The sequence below is a fragment of the Nothobranchius furzeri genome, chromosome 9 (assembly GCF_043380555.1).
Source record: "Nothobranchius furzeri strain GRZ-AD chromosome 9, NfurGRZ-RIMD1, whole genome shotgun sequence".
In the NCBI taxonomy this organism is placed as follows: domain Eukaryota; kingdom Metazoa; phylum Chordata; class Actinopteri; order Cyprinodontiformes; family Nothobranchiidae; genus Nothobranchius; species Nothobranchius furzeri.
In genome coordinates, this window is record NC_091749.1 from 54,075,035 (window position 1) to 54,096,720 (window position 21,686).

The window sequence follows — 21,686 nt, forward strand, 5'->3', positions numbered from 1 at the left end:
GCTCTAAAAGCATTTGGCATCTTCAACTGAGGGACAGACATGGAGGAAGAGGATGGCCTACAGATGGAGGAACATCAATGCGAAGAACAAGCAGGAGACGTTATGTACAGTCTATGGTTAGACCAGATACAGAACTACTGAGCCAGTATGGAGCCAGTGATGAGAGAAGCCATTTGGTGGTTGGTTGGTGTTGTGGTGTTTGGTGAGCAGATGGCCAGGGCTCGAGGAGGGGCGTGTCTTGTCCTCGCGACCCTTCACAAATCACAAGTTCTCCCCTGAGGGGCTCGCGACTCGCCGTTCAATAGGAATCAATAGGAATTACTTCACGAGAGAAAGAGATGAATGGGCGGCGGGGAGCAAGATCTCTCCTTTGTTCTTCCGCTGCACGTCGTGGTCGTGCGCGCACACACAGACAAACACGAGCGTGCATGCACACACACACACACACACACACACACACACACACACAAACAGGAAAGCACTTCAATTGAACAATCAAGCTTCAGTTAAACAGTTTTTAGTCCCCATGCGCATCCACGTAGCGCGCACAAACTACGTGGGATCAAAGGGGAGGAGTTTAAGCATCTCCTCACATAAATTATGTTTTGGGGGAAATTGTCGTCTTGATGTTGAATGAAAGGGGTGGGGTCACTTTCCATCTCACATGCCTTTCAGTCACGCTTTGCTGGCATAATTGGGAAATGTGCGCCACGTCATGGTGATGAGTGACTGGTGGTAGATTGGCTTGGAGAAAAATAGCTGCAGGGACCTCTGGAAGTCGGGATGAGTCCCAATGAAAGGCTTCAAGAGAGGGATTTTCCGCCATGCCACTCTGGTAGTGCTGCTGATTATTGACAAGGGGTCTGAAATCAGCTGTTGTAATGAAATGAGGACAGCGTCCTGTCTCTGTGGCAGACAGGCAGGGATAATAGTGTTAAAGCTTAAGGTTAAAGGCCTTTCAAGCGGTCACGTGGGGTGTAAACAGCACTTCACGGACACCCAACCGCATTACGGCGCACTGGCTCAGGGGGATGGCCCAGCAGGGTCAGAACCACATCAGCACGGTAGTGTGTTGACACGTCAAGCTGAAAGTTGTCCATATGTTAGTTGTGGTTCGTGAATGAGGGCCTTGTTTGTGAACAGCAGCAGCCTCAAAGCAAGTGATGCTATGCAGCAGCTTCAACTGGAGATGTTAATTAAGACCCCCCTCATCCCCCTCCTCGCTGTGTGTGTGTGTGTGTGTGTGTGTGTGTGTGTGTGTGTGTGTGTGTGTTGGTATGCATAAACATTAGAAGTGGCAGTTCTCTGATGCGGTGCACTTGTTCCTCAGTGGGATCTGCTGTGCCAACACGTTAATAAATAAATAATTCAGAGAGGAGGCCCTCTCCGCGGATCGCTGCTGCGTTGCTTAAGGCTTCGGTTGATTGACAGGCGCTGCACCAAAACACCAATTAACGCTCCCGACCAATCAGAGACTGTTAGCATCCTTTCATTTCCTTTTTTTTGGGGGGGGGGGGGGGGGGGGGGGGGGGGGGCGCTCACACTTTTCACACACTTTTCATGCGTAAAGGGAAACCAGTGGTTCTCGTGTTGAGGTGTGCTTTGTTATTTTTGCCCTAATAACTCAGGATGCAGCAACAGATGCGCGCTGATTTTCGAACATTTGAAGCTGCTTAAACTCACAAGTGCGCATTTTGAACTGACTGATTAGCATCCAGGACATTTATCTCGTGTCATAGCTGATCAAAGTGATTTTTCACAATCAAAAACATAAGATTACTGTTTGTGCAAGCCCCCCCCCCCCCGGGTGTGTGTGTGTGTGTGTGTGTGTGTGTGTGTGTGTGTGTGTGTGTGTGTGTGTGTGTGTGTGTGTGTGTGTGTGTGTGTGTGTGTGTGTGTGTGTGTGTGTCTGGTGTTGTATTATTGTGGGAGAGCAGGTGCTGCCGACCCAATTAACATACAGCTGAAAGCACAAAGAGAAAAAAAAGTTTACTCCCTCAACGAGTCCCCTCCTCCTCATCCTCTTCATCGTCCTCCCCCTCCCTCTCCTCACAAAGTCTCTTAATGACAGCCACGCGAGTGACACACCACCAAGTCTTTTTTATTACTACCAAAGAGTAAGTTATAAGGAAATAACAGAGGCATGCAATGAGATGTGCTGAGGTTTGTTGGTGCATGGATGCGTATTTACGCACGCAGAGCATGGTTTTCCCTGCTTGAGCCCATAAAATTTATCATTTTAAATTACATGTAAACATATTGGGTCATGGGGTGATTTTGGAAGCCATAAATTAAGTAGTAAAGAAGCGCATCTCTCATCAGTTATAACTGGATCAGAAGGAAACGGCATCCATCAGGCAGCTCTGTCATTTTTACTTTTATCAGATCAGGAGAAAGATGAAAAACACAGAAACTATCGACTCATTGATTGCGCACATGATGAGGTCTAAAACGAGCAGATCGACTTGTTTGGGGGGTGGGAACATGCAAGAAAAAAACGGCAGCGGTAACTCCATAGGAATGCAACTGAGCAGATGGTCGTTAGCGGAGTTGGGACGGCTGGCCAAGCCAGGAGCGGGTCAGCCAAGACTTTACCATAATAACCTAATATATGAGGAGCCACCGTCAGACTGGCTGCTGTGCATAAATCTCCCGACAGAGTTGAGGATTCTGTTCGGAGGTTAAAGAATTTGTCGGAATGTAAATGGGCCCCGTGCATTATGGAGGAGGGAGGCATCAGGGGAAGCAAGGGGTTGTTGCACATTTAACAGCTCACTGGCCATTTGGTTCCCCCCCCCCCCCCCCCCCCTTGAGAGAAAAAAGAGGGAGAGAGAGAGAGGAGGGGGCGGGTTTATAAAAAGTTTTTGCCCCCCCCACCCCACCACCCACCCCCCCACCCCCTCCTCCTCCCCCTCTGTGATGGCCCCGGGGCGGACTTGTGATGGAGGTGGAGGGAGGGGAAGAAGGGGAGCAGAGGGGCTCATTTGCATCTTATTACCCTTCGCCTGCTGGCCTCGTATAAAACTCTGCGCAGTGCAGAAAACCCATCAGACTAAACGCACTGACGCACCAAGAGGCGCAAAGACGAACGGAGACTTGTTTTCTGTGTTCAGGATATGTTTTGAGCTCATTACAGCCAATCATCTGGAAAAAAAAAACAACAACATCATCAAGAACTCTGGTTGGAATTATTGTTTCCATCAAGGATTTCATTCACGCTTCTTGAAGGAGGATCACCGTTCTGCTGGATTTTACTCTTCTTGGCTATCTGAACGTTTGATTCATTCTCCCAGTGACTCTTCCTGTGGAAAAGAGGGACAGGTGACAGAAACCACAGGAAAGGTTTCACCTCATCATCACCTTTGCGCGTAAAAACCCTCGACTCTGACAAAGGAGAGCTTTTAAAAACTTTCTCCATGATTATTTGAGGACCGTGGAGCTTTCGCCGCTTGTTGAGGGGCTGTCAACACAATGGGACGCCTGTGTCTGCTCCTAGTTGTCAGTTTGTCCCTTCTCACCTGTCAGGTAGGTCCAATCCATTTCAGCTCTGTCATTAATGTGGTTTTATGCATCTTTTCATTTGGGAATCTTATAAAAACCTGTAAAAAGAATCGTTATGTTCACATTTCCAAGGACACAGTATTCTCCAACACACCGAATTAATTCTGTGCCACAGGTTTTGAGCTCCGGAGTGTTTGAGCTGAAGCTGCAGGAGTTTCTCAACAAGAAGGGGATAGCGGGGAACGCCAACTGCTGCCCGGCTGGCTCTGCGCATCCGCAGGGCCACCAGCAGTGCGAGTGCAAGACTTTCTTTCGGGTCTGTCTGAAACATTATCAGGCAAACGTCTCCCCTGACCCCCCCTGCACCTACGGGGGAGCTGTGACTCCCGTCCTGGGCTCCAACTCCTTCCAGGTGCCGGAGACCAACGCCGACAGCTTCACCAACCCAATACGCTTTTCCTTCAGCTTCACGTGGCCTGTAAGTCACGAGAAACACCACATTGTGTTGTGGTTTTCCTCACCATCTCACACTGTACTGTAAATATGTAGAATATTTAAACTGACTTATAAGGTCATTTTTGTCATACTTGTGCCATTTCTGAGGAAAAGTTTGAAAATTTTGAGCAGACAGTTAAATAATGTTGAAGAACACGCGCACGCACGCACGCACGCACACACACACACACACACACACACACACACACACACACACGCACACACACACACACACACACACACACACACACACACACACACACACACACACACACACACACAAAACCCTAACAGATGCTCCCCAACTCAACACTTGGTAGGGTCTTTGTCAGCAGTGTGTGAGAGGGGCTATTGTAGTATTTCATTGCTCTTTGGTGGGATAAAACAGGGAGGGGAGGAGTGTGTGTGTGTGTGTGTGCGTGCGTGTGCGCGTGCGTGTGCGTGCGTGTGTAAGAAAAAAAAGAAAGGAGGGGTTCACCAAAAAGATTTTCCTCTCTGACCAGCAGTGGTGGGAAATATAACATCCTCTGAGTTGGCACATACTTGGCAGCACTGCGTGAAATTCAGCCTCATTTTGGGTTTTACGGTGGTGTCAGAGTGTGATAGTAGCAGGGGTGTGAAAAGGGAGCAGGTAGCCTTGACTTATTAGGCCTCTAATCAACAGGAGAATTAGGCTGTGAAGTTTACTGCAAGGCCTCCTAATGGCCCTCTCTGTGTGCAGAGTGGTGGGGGTGAGTGGGGAGGTAGAAGGACCTCCAAGCTGAGCAGCTGTTGACTCTCTCCATCTCTCTCCTCAGGGGACATTTTCACTGATCATTGAGGCTCTGCACACCGAATCCCTGGACGATCTGACAACAGGTGGGTGACAGCAAGAGGAGCCACAAGTGTAACTCAAAGATGCACAAGACGACTAATGAGGGCCCGAGTTTCATACAGTCATCAGATCAGGACTACACGTCTTTAGAAATAAAACAAGGGTTTAATGCAAACTCTTAGTGCAAGAGCTGACATTTCATCAAGCCAAATGCAGTTTTTTTTATCCCAGGACTTTGCCATGCTTCTGCAGCGCATCACATTAAACTTATAATTAGGATACATTTACAGATTTTGGCCCATTTCTGAGATCTTTTTTGTTCCATCTCCTCATCACTTGCAACAGTGTGTGTGTGTGTGAGGATACTTGAGATTTAGTGATATTTGTTCCTAAAAGACACAAAAAAAATCCTTGTTAGAGCTAACAGAACAGCATCCAAACACTGTTTGTTGCAGCGTTGTGTTAAAAATGCCATCATGCATAGCCAAGTCTTCACACAGGACTGAGCAAGGATAGAAAATGCATTTCACCAAAGCAGACACAGCAAAGTAATCCTAACAAACTTTTGGTTCACTTGCACAGACAACCCAGAGCGTTTAATCAGCAGGATCACCACTCAACGTCACCTCACTGTGGGAGAGGAATGGACCAAGGACATGCAGACAGGCGGCCGGACGGAGCTGCGCTTCTCCTACCGCTTCCTGTGTGATGAGCACTATTACGGCGACGGCTGCTCGGTTTTCTGCCGACCCAGGGACGACGCTTTTGGGCATTTTACCTGCGGCGAAAGAGGAGAGATCATTTGCAACTCTGGCTGGAAGGGCCAATACTGCACTGAGCGTGAGTCGCTTTGGTTATCAGTCCTCGAAAGTCTTTATTGAGCAACTTAAGGAATGAGAGATAAAAAGTAGGAATGTTCTTTCAGTTAAAGTCATGGTTAAACATTGTTTTCGGAGACAGCTGCTTGTCTGAAGGCATCATTAACAGTCTGTTGATGTTTATACATAGCACTAAGACTCAAAATACTCCATGATGCAATAATGTGTGTGTGTGTGTGTGTGTATGTGGGGGGGGGGGGGGGGGGGGGGTTGTGTCAGAGATAAGAGCCTCGCCGTCTTCAGGAAATAGTTTTTTAATTGTCAGAACTACAGATTTGGAGGGTTTTCCGTTTCCACGCAGTTTATTCAACAACTTTCAAAGTTAATTTCCTCTACAGTCATTTGACTCTCTTTTATTGTTGGAGACTTTTTCCACCTCATAATGCGGGGCCCGTGTGCAACAGGCATCAGTTAGTTATCCCATAGCACCAGAGGCCTCCATTCTAATGAGCTGCAGTGGCTCCTCAGTAATTCACACGCCGCGTGCCTTCCATTAGACCACTGGGGCCTCCTCGCTCCAAACCTCCTTCCCGATTGGCCGAGCGTGGGTCCGGTATTGTTGAGGCTCGGGCTGGTGATTGGCCGAGTGGGGTTGTGTATTGTTGTGGAGGGGGCAGCTGCTCAGTGAGAGGAGACAATAGAGCAGCTGTCTGGTGGTTAGATCCTCACAGACCAGCTGGCCCTGGGGGGAAGAGGAGGAGGAGAGATGAAGAGTGGAAGAAGAAGAGATGAGGAGAAGGGGGGTAGGTGGACGGAAGAAAGGAAGGAAAAAAGAGGAGAGAGGGAATGGGTGAGAAAAGGGACTTCTGACCCCCCAGTCAAAGGTAAAAAGGAGGCTTTGTGTTGTTGAGCAACCATTAAAAGTACTTTTTGGTTCTGGTTCTTCAGTTCAGTGACCAAAACTGCTAAAGTTTGGCTTTTCAAACTGAAGGGTAACATTTCAGTAAAACTTGGGATGAGCTTTCAGGTGATCAAAACCCTAGAGATAATAAAAGAGCAGACAGACAGAAAAGTAAGCATGTCTGACAGACAAGAGGTCCATCAGACATGCAGAAAACACCCACATATGTTAGACAAGGGACACAGCGGGCTGAAAAGCTTATACAGTGACAGATGAAGAGCAAGTGTCTCGATTTTCCCATAACTCTTCCAACCTTATTTGTTTCCGTTTCACAGCAATCTGCCTCCCTGGGTGTGATGAAGAGCACGGCTACTGTGATAAACCCGGAGAGTGCAAGTAAGCCCAATAAAAGTTACTTTAATATGTCTCCATGAGCGTAACGGTCTTCCAACGTCTCATGTTTCCTTGTTTCTCTTAATAACCGAAGTGTTGTGTTCACAGGTGTCGCGTGGGCTTCAGTGGGCGTTACTGTGACGACTGCATCCGTTACCCGGGCTGCCTCCATGGCACCTGCCAACAACCCTGGCAGTGCAACTGCCAGGAGGGATGGGGGGGACTCTTCTGCAACCAAGGTGAGCGTTTTTTTTTTTTACTCACAAATTCGCCCCTTTTTTATATTTAATCCCTTTGTCTCATGAATGATGTTGTTGATGTGTCCAGATCTGAACTACTGTACACACCACAAGCCCTGCCTTAATGGCGCCACCTGCACCAACACCGGCCAGGGGAGCTACACCTGTTCGTGTCCACCTGGATACACAGGTGCTAACTGTGAGATCCAAGTCAGTGAATGTTCTGGAAATCCCTGTCGCAACGGAGGCAGCTGTGTTGTGAGTATCCAAAGTGGAACAGTGGTTTAAGTATTACCATGGCAACAAGCTTGTGTGTAACCGCTGTTCGCGCTGATGCCAACACAGGATAACGACGATAGCTACACCTGCACCTGTCCACCTGGTTTCTATGGCAACAACTGTGAGTTAAGCGCCAACACGTGCGCGGATGGACCTTGTCTCAATAGTGGACGTTGTGCGGACAACCCCGAAGGTGGCTACTTCTGTCAGTGCCCAATGGGATACGCTGGCTTCAACTGTGAGAAGAAAATCAACCACTGCACCTCGAACCCGTGTTTAAACGGTACAACACATTTCAATGTTGGTCACTACTCCTGCCTGTACAATTAAAGGGTAAGACTTTATCTTAACGCGGGTCCTTTCTGCAGGTGCAGAGTGTGTGGATCTGGTGAACTCCTACATGTGTGAGTGTCCAGAGGGATTTTCAGGTCCTAACTGCGAGGTTAGCAGCAGTCTTCCTGGATTATGTCAGTCCTTTCCTTGTCAGCATGGTGGAACCTGTCAGGAGGGAGTCGACGGCTACACATGCACTTGCCCCCCAGGTGTGACACCTCTTAACAGCTCTTTTGCTATTGTTTTATGAGGCTTGGTATAAGTTGTCCAGACTCTGATATTCCACATTCTTTGCAGGTTATACTGGCAAAAACTGCAGCACCCCGATCTCTCGCTGCCATCACAGCCCCTGCCACAATGGGGCTACCTGTCACGAACGAGCAGGTCGCTACGTGTGCACCTGTGTGCCTGGCTACGGCGGCCGCAATTGCCAGTTCCTCCTCCCAGATGATCCTAGGGGCTCGCAGCCAGTTCCGGATGGACCAGATCGGCGATATTTGCCATCCGAAAGTGGAAGTAATGAAGACGAGCAGGATGATGACAACGGATTTCCTTGGACGGCTGTGTGTGCCGGTGTCTTCCTCGCTCTTGTTGTCTTGATCAGCTGCTCTGTGCTGGTAGTCTATGTTCGTGTCAAATTTCAAGACAGATACAGTCACAACAATGACAGCATTCACAGTGACAGCCAAGAGACCATGAACAACCTCACGACCAATAACTGTCTCCGGAGTGATAAGGAGCTTGGTGGTATGATGACAACGTCTATAAAGAACACTAACAAGAAAGCAGATTATCACTCAGACCTTGCTGGGTCACTCGGTGGTTTGAGCCTCAACGGATCAGAAAAAAACGGATTTAAGGCTCGTTATCCGAGTGTTGAGTACAATCTGGTCCACGAACTCCGGCCTGACGAGCTGCCGCCGTGTTCAGAGGAAGATCATAACGTGCAAGAGGCCAAGTGTGAAGTGCTGGATGACTCCAACGCAGACGAAGGATTCAGGAAGAGACAAAACAGGTACACAAATCTAAAAATAGGCATGAAATGTTACAAAATTGAAAAGTAATGGTAAACCTGAGCAGCCCTTGTAGTCAACCGTGTTGTTTGAGGGGTAGCATCTCTAACAGTTTTTTATCCCACAGTGATGCTTCAGAAAAAAAGCTCCCAGCAGAGTCAGCCGGCTGCAACGAAGCAAAGCATCAGTCATCCGTTGATTTAAACTGTCACACAGCGAGTGACCCTCAGCACCAGCCAGCCTGTGACATCAAATTCCAGTCAAGCGTTGATGCTGAATACCACAGTGCCAGCGACAGCCGGTACCCGTGCACCACCGACACCAAATACCAGTCCGTCTACGTCATTTCAGACCAGAAAGATGAATGTATCATTGCTACAGAGGTGAGTATGCAGTAACAGATGTATCCTCTCAGGGAACTCAAAGGTGAACCTTTTCATCAGCACTGGATAACAAATGTATTAAACTCTACTTCCTGTTTGTCTTACAGGTATGATATCAACTTGTTCTGGCTGATGGTGCACACACACATCATCCCTGAGCAAGTAGAGCTCAGATAGTTTCTGGGAGGTTTTACTCCTACTGTTTGCTGCTCTTCCCCGGGAGTTCCCAGAGGACTTTGAGCTGAGGTGCTGATGAGCCACTGCAGACTCTGTGCCTGCTCAGAGACAGCCGAGGACTACACTTACACTACGGGTCAATTCTGAATATTTCTGACCTTCAATGGACGTAGGTCTTTTAGTGACTTGATGCTATGGATGAAGCACTGTAGCAAGCTCTCCACAGACTTTGTACAGAAATGGTGCTGATCGAGAACTCACACAGTCAAAGACTGCCGGGGGACTGATGAAGAGCTCGTTTTAATGCCTCCTTGCAGCGCTGGAAGATTTACAGCTCATAACAGGATGAACTGTTTTCCCCTGATAAGCAGCGCAGGAATGACTTGGATGGTATTTTTTTGTACGGTGAGATGCCGGCTGAATGAACAGTGTAGTACCTTTAGGGTACCAAAAACCTTTAAAGTACTGCTGTAGTACTGTTATGTGCTGTGGTTTTACAACGCTGTGTAAAATCTGTCATGGATTTCAAATGTTTAATGTTCTGTGCAGTGCTGCAGAGAGGAGTTAAGTGTTGCTGTGTCAAGAAATCACTCAAAAGTGGAAGTGGAGCTTTTCTTGAAAGAGCCGCTAAACATTATAGTACAACTTGTCTAACAGCTGAAAACTTTGAACTCTACAGCACTGGCAGAGCTGGCTGAGCTGGTTCTCAGCAGGAAATAGAAAACTGAAAACTCCAGTAGTGACTGCAGATCAATCCAACATGGATTCTGTTGGGCCATAGTGGCCTCTGACCCCTGAAAGGTGGGCTAAACGGGAAGTTTTAGGCAGAGCAACCTATGAAACACTTGTGCTAATAATGAGAATGAGGGGAAAGATCAATTTTTAATTAAATCAGACAAAACAAACATGAATTTTAATGATTAAATTACCTGTTAATTTTGATGTTCTGTGTTAACGTAAACAGTTTCAGTCAAATCATTTATGCATCGTCTCAAAACAGACAGTTGGGCTTTTCTCCTGACCTCTTTATAATGTTTGACTAAGAAGACCAAGCTATAAAGTCTTAACTGCCAAGACCTCATTGCACTATAGAGGCGTGTGTATACGTGTGTGTGTGTGTGTGTGTGTGTGTGTGTGTGTGTGTACAGAGGAAGTAATGCCTATGTCTAGTGTCAATGTATGCACTGCCCACTCCTCCAGTCTTTCACTATTAGCCAATTCAAGAACACCATCACCCTGCCAGCTGTTGGTTAGGATCTTTTTATGTTTTAATTTTATTTGTTATCTAAAGAAAATGTATTCTTTTAATTTAAATATGTAATTATTCGTGTTCAGATTTTGTTGTGCTGTATTATGTTTTTGTTAAGCTTGTTCTAATTTATGTTGGATTGTTTTTATTTGGCAGATGATGTGTGTGTGTAAGTAAGTATGTCCGTATGCATGTATGTGTTAGGCACTTGAGACCACTGTGACTGTGTTGTATTTAAGAGAAGAGTCGTATGTACAGAGCCTGTCGTTTTTATTACTGGAAAAACAAATATTTTTCCACAATAAAAGAGGAATGAAATCTACCACGGTGAGCATTTAATCCTTTTCTTTATCATTTCTCAGCAGCAGATAAAGAATCTATTTCTATGGCAGAAATGCAGTTAAATAAGCTCCCTGCTTTATTTCACAGGACAAAAAAGCAGAAATGTAAACAGCTGCAGCCATTTTCTCCTTATTTATAGTTACAGCTCATATAAAAAGATGTTTAACAAATGAAAGAAAAGAGAATTGTTGTCACTAAGTGGTTGTATAATTCATGTTAGTGTGTGTGGGTGTGTGCGCACGTGCACGTGTGTGTGTGTGTGTGTGTGTCTGTCTGACACAGCAGAAGGCTGTCTCCTTGTGGAACCACTAAATGAGACAAAGACACACCCCATAATCATACGCCTCTTAGCTAGCCTCCTCTGAGGCCAGAGTCATTTCTGTGTGGATTTGTGTGTGAGTCCAAATGTGTGTGTATCTGGGCTTTAATGTGTTGGTGAATGAATCATTTTTTTTCTACAAACCTCTTTATTTGAGTGTAAGTTCATGTGTGTGATCTTGTTTAAGCAGAGGGGTACTTATAGCTGGAGATAGAAACCACCAGTCTGGATTTAGTTCCAGTTGCCCCTGCTTGACTATGCTCCTTGCTCCTTGTGTGTGTGTGTGTGTGCGCGCGCGCGCGTGCATGCATGCATGTGTACTGTTTTGCAACCACAGAGCGTAGAATTAGTCATCAAAGAAACTCATCTGGTTTGCATTTTTATATAAACACACAGTGAAATTGGATGACAGATGATCAGAAATGTACAACAATTGGAAAGGATAAACTGTATTAAGTGTCAAGATTACACACACACACACACACACATGAAAATATAGGGCTGCCTGATTGTGGTTAGTTCAGTAATGAAATAAAAACAGTCTTCACCAGTTACTGCAATGACACGTTCATTTGTTTATAGAGTCGTGTTTTTCACTGGCATGTGAAAGTTTTCTTCTGCTGTGAAGAATTTCAATTAGAGTGTGAACTGTTGTAAAAATACAGAGATTTTAGGTTTTCTCATAGCACTGAGCCTTTAGTCAGTGAAGGCAGACTTCTGAAAAGCAGCTGGATAAAGGTTTATAAAATGGTATTTGTATGCGTGGATATGATTTTATGACATTTTAAGATCAATCCATTTTTCTTGGTCTCTTTCAGACTTGCTAGTATTTCATTAATCGGTAATCATTAAAGCACTACTCTGGGATACTACAGTTTTCATTCAACCACTTTGCAACAGTTTTCACAAGATTGATGTCTTTTTTCACAACTGTAGACACAAAACCCAAAACCAATGATCAAAATGCACATTTGTTTCTAAACTCTCCCCGTTTCTCAATTGCTTGGATGCCACACACATAAAACTTTGATCATTTGTTCATTAAACAACAATCACTGTCTGGTTCAGTTCGGCGCAACTTAACATCAAAGTACTACTATTTCAAAATGCAGCTCACCCATTACACTTCAAATGAGTGTCTATTCCTTTCCTTTCAATGATCTAACTATCAACTACTCAAAATGATAAGTAACTGTTGCAATACTCGCAATGCTGTATGGATAAAAACAAACATTCAAGCAATATGTAATTTGCTGTCCAATTCTGCCAACTGGTTCCTGATGATTGGATGCTCATTGTGGAATGAGTGTATAAAGAGGTGATTTGGAGCCAGCAAGAGAGCCAGGTTACAATGGAGGTCAAGCAGTGGTGGGAGGAGAACAAAGAGGAAGACGTGTTGGTCAAAGGAATGGCAGAGGTGTGGACAAACCCGAAGGTGGCTGAGAGGTGGTCGAGAACCTGTGGCCAAATCTACATCACAGAGTTGAAGAGCATATAGAAGTTGCCATGAGCTGGGATGAGTACTCCTCTCAACATTCCACCTCTGAGCTGTGTGTTGCAGGAGAGGGAGGTTCCCAGCTGCATCTCGTTGGCAATCAGCGGGCCCGGCTTCTTAAGGAGAATGGAGAACACACCTTGATGCCTGATGATTACTACTGCTTGGTGGTTTCTAGCCTCCTAGTGTACTTGGGTTTGTGCTCTCGAGTTTCTTGGACTATTGTGAATTTTGGATTTTATGATTACCTGTCTCCAGGTTTTTGTAACGTCTCTGATTCAGCGACTGCTCAGGATTACTCACCCATGCTTCATAGGACTTCTGGACGCAGCTCTCAGCCGTTCTCCATTCCTCCTAACCGACCCGCTCTCCTGCCCTCCTCACGCTCCCTCTCCTGGACCCCCCACTTGGATACACCCCGGCTCTTGACCTGCCCTCCCTCATCCCGGTACTTCCCAATCTCCCAGTAAGTCTTTTCTCTGCACCCACCAAGTTAAGACTTACCTCCCTGGACTCACCTGTATCTGCTCTCCCCTCCCCAGACGCTGCGCTCCCATTTCTCGATCCTCGCTGGACTTACCGGTGCACCTTCAGTTCCCGTTTATAAATAAATATTATTTTTTACCATCAATCCGTGAATTGTTTTGATTCTGCATGTCTTGGGTTAGACCAGGAGTGGGGAACCCTGGTCCTCGAGGGCCAGTATCCTGCATGTCTTTGCTCCAACACTTCTGATTCAGTGGTTGGTTCACCTGTTCTGCAGCTCATTAAGCTCTACAGAAGCTTGTAAATCACCTGCTGACTGAAATCAAGTGTGATGATGCAGGGTTGAAACTAAAATATGCTGGATAGCGGCCCTTGATGGACCAGGGTTCCCCACCCCTGGGTTAGACATATTCCCCAGACCATGACAGAAGTAGAGTAATCACAGTTTTGTTTACAGTATTATAGTTCAAAATAGGAAGCTGAGTGTTGGGGATTTTATCAATATGTTTATCAATAATCCATTTCCTGTAGTCAAAGAGAAAAGGAGACAATGAGACAACAAGTCAACCAGTTATAACTGGGGCATATGCACGAGGCAAAATGCCCTGAACATCTGGTCACAGACTTTATTTAAACAGATAAGAATGGGAGTGAGGACATTGTGTGAGAGAGAGAGAGTCAGTGTGTGTATGAGCAGGGGCGGCGTTAGGCCCGGCTACTTGGGCTCAAGCCCCGAATGTTTTATGAAAAGCCCCAGATCTCAAACGTGGAAGTAACATGCAGTACCAAAGTCCAACAGAGAGAGAGCAGCTGGCAGTAGTTTGTATACAGCCTGCCTGAGCCTCCACCGCTGAAGAAGAAGCCCTTCAGCAGCCGGCTTCTTCTACAGTCTCTGCCTGAAACGCAAGTGTGAAGATGGACATAAGGACGTTTTTTTTTTTTTTACAAAAAGTACCGTGACAGAACCCCAGCTTTGATGATACTGGTGTTGAATCAGGTTTGTGAGTCTTATTTGAAAATATTTGTTGTGCTGCTGGTTTGCCTAAAGTTAGCTTACTATCAGGTAAAGTTGTTGGAGAAAGAAAGGGAATATTTACTATCATCTCACACTAAACACTAAAAGGAACAATACTCTGACCTGAAAATGCTTAAAATGTAGCTTCAGGTTAAAAATTATGTGGTACAAGACAAATATATATGATGTTGACTAGTGTGTGTCAAGTGTGTGTGTGTGTGCGCGTGTGTGTGTGCGTGTGTTAAGCCCCGGATCTTCTTCAGTCCTAAATCCGCCCGTGTGTGTGTGTGTGTGTGTGTGTGTGTGTGTGTGTGTGTGTGTGTGTGTGTGTGTGAATGAGAAGAACAGTGTGTGGGTGTGTCTGAGTGTGAGAATGCTTCAGGACATTTGTTAACAGGATTAAAGCAATGAGATGTCAAATTTCCATTAAAAAAATCCCTCCTGTTCATCCAAATAGGATAACCAAACAAAAGGAAAACAACAAAACAAAGAACAAATAAGTAAAATAATAAGTAAAACAATAAGAAATTCTACCCACTTCCATTACTTGTCACCATTACCTACGAATCATGACTCAAGGGACAGGGAAGGGGTAAAACCAGGAAAGGTGATCATATCAGTAGTCATAATGACCAATAGGGTACAAATCAAGCACAGCTGTTGAAGACTATAATTACTGTCTTTTGATCCAAGTGAACCTATGTTACAGTATGATTGCACTGTGGTGTGTTGGATCAATATATTTCAGAATTGATTTGATTCCACTCTCTCTGTAGTATTCTCTCTACTACTGCAGTATTTTACCAGATATTTGTGGACTGTACATGTAGTACCATATGTGATTTAGTTCTGCAACATGGAGTTGTAAGCTTGTATATTTGTTTAGATCTTTTTGTTTCTATTTCTAGTGTTGGCAAAGTAAGAATTTTATTGTGCAGAAAAACATTTTTCATACTTTTCACTTTACATACGACAATAAAAACTTAGAATCTTTGAATTGTGAAACCTGTATCACCTATTTTGCTGTACAATATTAAATGATTGTTTAAACAATGGTTTGTTGAAACTATGGGTTACCTGAGTGTCTAGATCTAGAGTTTTGTTTTATTGGTATTTCACAGTAAATTTGTTTTTTGAACCAGTGTTTGTGTAAGTGCAAACATGTGAATGCACAATGCAGTGTTTTGAACACCGGACAGCCTGCGTTACAAGCGATGACCGTTATGAGTTTTGTATCTAGAGCTGTAAAAAAAGACATCAGTGTTGTCAAAAATGTTGCAAAGTGATTGAAAATAAATTGTAATATGGACGGGGTAACCTTTTTACAGAAAACAAAAGATCTCGACTAAGTGAGTAACTGTTTCAGAGGATTGCGCAGACATCACAATGGTACAGATTTTTTTTTTTTTCCTTGAAGTCAACATGAAGCCAGTTTCTTGTGTTGAGGATCAGCAGGTCCACACTCCAGTGTATACTACCACATGGTTGCCACTGATTCCAATCTTGATTCTTGTCTCTCCAGGTCCAGGCTCACAAGAAGCTGGCACCCAGGTACCTGACCAAACCCCAGAAAGCTCAGTCACCAGGTGCTCAACTCATGTGTTAAGCTACTAGGTGATTAACTGCTGGATTCTTAATTACCAGGTGCTCATCAACCCAATGCTCAACTACCAGGTGTTCAACCATCAGGTTGAAAAGCAACCATTGGACAGTCCAGTTGTCAGTCTTGCTGAACCACCACACTTCTGTACTTTCCTGGGTCCTCCATTCATTATGCACTCATGTATTTAGCAACAGAACAAGTTTATTTAAATTCATATAGTTTAATTACATAGCGCCAAATACAATACCATACCATAGTTTATTTATATATCGCCAAATCAAGACAAGAGTCATCTTAAGGCACTTCACAAAGTAAACAATCCAATACATTTCAGTTCATTAAGCCAAACAGTAAAAAGTTTTTTATATAAGGAACCCAGCAAATTGCATCAAGTCACTAACTGTGTCAATGTCTTTACAGCAATCCTCACACTAAAGCCGGGCGTACACTGTGCGACTTTTTCACTCGCAGCGTTCAGCTTCAGCTCAAACTGTACGACTTCCTCGCAGAGCAGATCTCACGAGTCGTGTGCTCACACTGCACGACCCAGTTCTCGCATGCGACCTGACTGCTCACACTGTACGTCTGGTAGCAACACGTCGGCCCTAAAACTGTGCTAAAAATAGCAGTTTTTACTCAACACGTCAGACTTTTTTGTCTTGCCTGTTGTCCTTCGGGAGTGCTGCAGGAGGACACACAGGGATTTATGGGGGTTGGATGAGGAAAACGAAATAAAGAAAGTGAATCTGTGTTTTGTGATCAGTTTAATTTGACATGAACACGACAAACACGCTTTCTTTACAATCTTTGAGTAAAAAAAACGTGTAGAAACAAAAACGAACAGCGTGTGTTATTAGGGAAATAGCGAGCGACCGGCCGGCGTTGATGCAGGATTGCGCGCGCATGCGCCGTGAGCGGTTCTGATGCTTTTTGGATCGTAGCTGCTCGCAGCTGCTCGCAGCGCCGCTTCAACAGTGCGATACCCTCACGAGGGACGAGCGAAATATTAAACACACCAGAAGTCCCTGCGACCTCACGACTGCTGATCGGCAGCTGGTCACGTGGTGTTAATCGCCTCTCGTAACCCCCAGTACACTACACGACCGCTCGGCGCAAAACTCGCCCCGATGTCGTGGCTTCTCGCACGACTGGAAAATCGGCTCAAAAAAGTGAAAAAGTCGCACAGTGTACGCCCGGCTTAAGCCATCGTGTAGCGACAGTGGAGAGGAAAACTCCATTGAATAAACCTCCAGAGGATCCTAGCTCAGTACAGTTTTTCTCAGTCGCTTTGGTGCGTTTCTCAGATCAGAATTAAAATTCTCATAACTATTAGTTCAACCTCCACAACATTTGTGCACATCATAGTAGCAATTTCTCCTTTCTCTGAACAAACTGCAAATGATTTTGGACATGTATCAGTTGCTTTCATACATTTCTCAGCTGTTTTTTTGACATTTCCATTTGCTTATGTCATGTCAGTCAAAATGAATTATACTTATGGATGCTGAATAGTCACTCTCAATAAAACTAATAGTCTTACTTTCATTGCTTGAGTCATTACACACAAAATTGTTGAACTAGTTATCAAATGTCAAATATCAGTCATCTGTCAAGCAAATTCTATACCTTTCTTTATCATTTTATTCTGGAAATGTCTCCTAAATTGAACAATTGATCACAGGTGAATTTCATCTGTCACTCATAAGGAGGTGAATCCTCCATTGGCAAGCACATATGAACTGAGCAGGAGCTAGTGTGTACCATTTCTATACTTCTGTATACTTCTCCACTCCAGGAGATACTTTCCTCGCTGCATTGCGAGGGATGACATCCACTGTGATGTAGATGAAAATGTGTGGCCAGACAGACAGGAACGTCTGGATGTGCCAGAATGATTTACTGTACCTGTATGTTACAGTACTGTGCAATACTGTATGTACTGTTACATGTACTGTATATTGTTCACATTTGTGCACAGCTCTACCAAAAGGGTGATTTTTTGTTTACATGTATTCTACAGTAAACAAGTGACTGTAGCATATTTTTCTTTTGCACAATGCTGTAGAATTACAAACACTTCTGTACAGTAAAAATGTAAAACGGATGTATTCAGTGTCTCAGTTACTCCCAAAACTCCCATAACATCTACAGTAACTTTACTGCACATTTCAAATGGCTGTACAAGTAGGGCATAGTGCTGTCTTGAGCATTTTCTGGTGTCACCAAATATTCTTGCAATGGAAAACACTGAAATTATAACCTGTCCTAACATGACAGAGCAATTTGACTATCTCGTTCATAGAGATGGTGTCAAGACTTTTCATTTTGATGGCACTGACAGTTTCATTGACATGAATACTTGCTTTTGAGGAATGGATTATCAATTTTGAGCATGTGACGTGCTTTTTCAGGCTATCCACTAGGTTTTGCAGTTTGCACTAATTGTTTTGAGAAATGCACTAACTGCTGTGTTAATAGTGTTCTGAGAAACGCACCAAAGCGACTGAGAACAACTGTAAAAGCAGCCATTCGCCACGACTCACTGGGGATTGAGAAGACAGAGCAGACACACACGCATCTGATTAGTTGCCTCCTTCATGAGGTTTTCAGGGTACATCCCCTTGGGAAGAGACCTTGAAACAGATCCAAAACTTCCAAGAGAGCATATACATCCACTCTGGCCTGGGAATACTTTGGAATCTCTCTGTTGAATCTGGAAAGGTTTGCTAGGGAGAAAGATATCTGGGGTTTCCTCTTGGACATGTTAGATAGATAGATAGATAGATAGATAGATAGATAGATAGATAGATAGATAGATAGATAGATAGATAGATAGATAGATAGATAGATAGATAGATAGATAGATAGATAGATAGATAGATAGACAGACAGACAGACAGACAGACAGATGATAGATAGATAGATAGATACATAGATAGATAGATAGATAGATAGATAGACAGACAGACAGACAGATGATAGATAGATAGATAGATAGATAGATAGATAGACAGACAGACAGACAGACAGACAGACAGACAGACAGACAGACAGACAGACAATAGATAGACAGACAGACAGACAGACAATAGATAGACAGACAGATAGATAGATAGATAGATGATAGATAGATAGATAGATAGATAGATAGATAGATAGATAGATAGATAGATAGACAGACAGACAGACAGACAGACAGACAGACAGACAGATAGATAGATAGATAGATAGATAGATAGATAGATAGATAGACAGACAGACAGACAGACAGACAGACAGACAGACAGACAGACAGACAGACAGACAATAGATAGACAGACAGACAGACAGACAATAGATAGACAGACAGATAGATAGATAGATAGATAGATAGATAGATAGATAGATAGATAGATAGATAGACAGACAGACAGACAGACAGACAGACAGACAGACAGACAGACAGACAGACAGATAGATAGATAGATAGATAGATAGATAGATAGATAGACAGACAGACAGACAGACAGACAGACAGACAGACAGACAGACAGATAGATAGATAGATAGATAGATAGATAGATAGATAGATAGATAGATAGACAGACAGACAGACAGACAGACAGACAGACAGACAATAGATAGACAGACAGACAGACAGACAATAGATAGACAGACAGATAGATAGATAGATAGATAGATAGATAGACAGACAGACAGACAGACAGACAGACAGACAGACAGACAGACAGACAGACAGATAGACAGATAGATAGATAGATAGATAGATAGATAGATAGATAGATAGATAGATAGATAGATAGATAGATAGACAGATAGACAGACAGACAGACAGACAGACAGACAGACAGACAGACAGACAGACAGACAGACAGACAGACAGACAGACAGACAGATAGATAGATAGATAGATAGATAGATAGATAGATAGATAGATAGATAGATAGATAGATAGATAGATCTATTGCAGGTTGAAACTGCAGGTGAAACTCTGAAATTAGAATTTGGTGCAAAAGGCCATTTTTTCCTGTCATCCAGCTTAGACTGAGAGAATATGTCAAGGCTATAGGAAAATTAACTTATTAAAGTGTGACACTTTGAGCTTAGAATATTCTAATTGTCGGAGATTTTGAACGTGGGGTTTTCCTAAGCTGTAAGCATTTATTGTTATAATTATAACAACAAAGGGCTTGAAATACCTGGCTTTGCATGGAATGAGTCTGTCTCATTTTAAAGTGACAATATGTATTTTCCATCGCGATAGGGGGCAGCACATACCTAAATCATTGCAAGCAAACTTTATTTTTGTGTTCAGGTAAGACTTTACCAACAGATGGTCATTAAGGTCAAATCCTTGGGAGTGCAACCTCCAGCTAAATAACAAGAACATCAGGTTATTTTTCATCACTTGTAATGAGTAAAGAAGTAAATGTGTCAAAGAACAACATTTATTAATGCTGAAAGTTTTGTAACCTTTTGTTACAAATCAGTAAATGTGTTCTGTCCTAATGGGCTTCCGTAGAAAGAAACATGGCATCCAATATGGCGTCGCCCAGAGACATGAGGTGTTTCTCAATGTCAGGTTCCTTGCTTATGAGGACACTGTCCTTCCTTGGTCAAAAGAAAATGGTTAAAGGGAACAGGCTTGCATCACGTGTAGCCGCGGCAGTCACGTAACGTCACGTGACATGAGAGATAACATTGTATATTTTACATGTAAGTTTCAATATAAATATATAACGAGACTTTTACTTTTTAAATTGTGTATTTATTTGTTAAATGAAATATGTTTGTGAGTTACTACCCGCCAGCCACCAAAGCTGCAACTACTAAGCAACTAACCAACCTTAGATAACTTTTTGAATCTAAAAAAAACCATTTTAATTAGTTGACTTACATTTAAACTTGAAATTTGCCCCCGAAGTAGCTGCCGACTTCTGATCCGCCATCCTTTTGAAAACACTGCGGTGTATTCTGGGAAATTTTTGACCAAGGCTAGGCTACAAGACACCTCCCGTGTATCCTTGCTCAGCTAGCTAAACGGCTAACAAACGGAGAACACACGCCTCGGTGGAACATGAACATTGGAACAAGTCCGCAGTTCCTGATGACGTATCTTCTAGGCAACCAGGGCGGGGCCAAGACATCAAGGTGAGGTTCCTTGGCATTGAGAAACACCCTTAGACCCACTCCCATGTATTTTAGACCCAATTTTCATGGTTATATATTATGAAACAGCCAATATTCTTCAACAACTGGGTATCTTTTAATTCGTTTACAACATTTCACTGGATATTTCCAAAGATTAATGGTAAAAACTACACATTGTCACTTTAAGTTGAATTACTGAAATAAATGAATTTTTGCACCATATTCTGTTTTTTCACCTGTGGGTTTTGGATTCTCCTACAAGGCATTAATTAGCATTTTCTGAACCGCTTTCTTTATTACCATCATGGGGAGCTAGGGTTTATCAATAGCAGTTATCAGTAGAAAGGTGGGGGACACCCTGGACAGGCCGCCAGGCCATAATATGGATAAAAATATGTCACATTTACAAAAATAATCACCCCTCACACCTAAGGACAATTAAGGAGTGCCAATCAACCCTACATGCATCCCATGGGCATGGGCTTCGTGACATACTGAGCTGGATGTCAATAGCTTTTTCATGTACGGTAACTAAAATATCTTTCACATCTTTAGAGCTCAGCACATGGGAGCAGTGACCCACCCAGAGGCTGTAGACACAGTGACGGTTGCCTTTCCAAAGGCTGCGACTGTGGCTGCTCAAAACGCATTTGCTTGTATTACACAAGCAGCAGGCAGTT

The 21,686-nt window shown here is 43.8% G+C and overlaps 1 protein-coding gene and 1 long non-coding RNA gene across 2 annotated transcripts; both read left to right on the plus strand.

The window, feature by feature from the left end:
• The first annotated feature begins 3,045 nt into the window (after window positions 1-3,045).
• On the plus strand, window positions 3,046-10,917 carry dld (deltaD). The gene is made up of 12 exons (XM_015953816.3): window positions 3,046-3,525; window positions 3,677-3,979; window positions 4,794-4,854; window positions 5,393-5,650; window positions 6,865-6,925; window positions 7,031-7,161; window positions 7,250-7,419; window positions 7,507-7,723; window positions 7,809-7,982; window positions 8,071-8,788; window positions 8,914-9,169; window positions 9,277-10,917. Exons 1-12 carry the CDS (start codon window positions 3,472-3,474, stop codon window positions 9,280-9,282), a joined length of 2,409 nt encoding a protein of 802 aa, XP_015809302.3. The 5' UTR covers window positions 3,046-3,471; the 3' UTR covers window positions 9,283-10,917.
• Window positions 10,918-12,614: 1,697 nt separating this feature from the next.
• LOC139071622 (uncharacterized) lies at window positions 12,615-13,382 on the plus strand. Its single transcript, XR_011521472.1, has 2 exons — window positions 12,615-13,217; window positions 13,294-13,382. It is a non-coding gene; the product is annotated as an uncharacterized lncRNA (long non-coding RNA).
• Window positions 13,383-21,686: the final 8,304 nt, after the last annotated feature.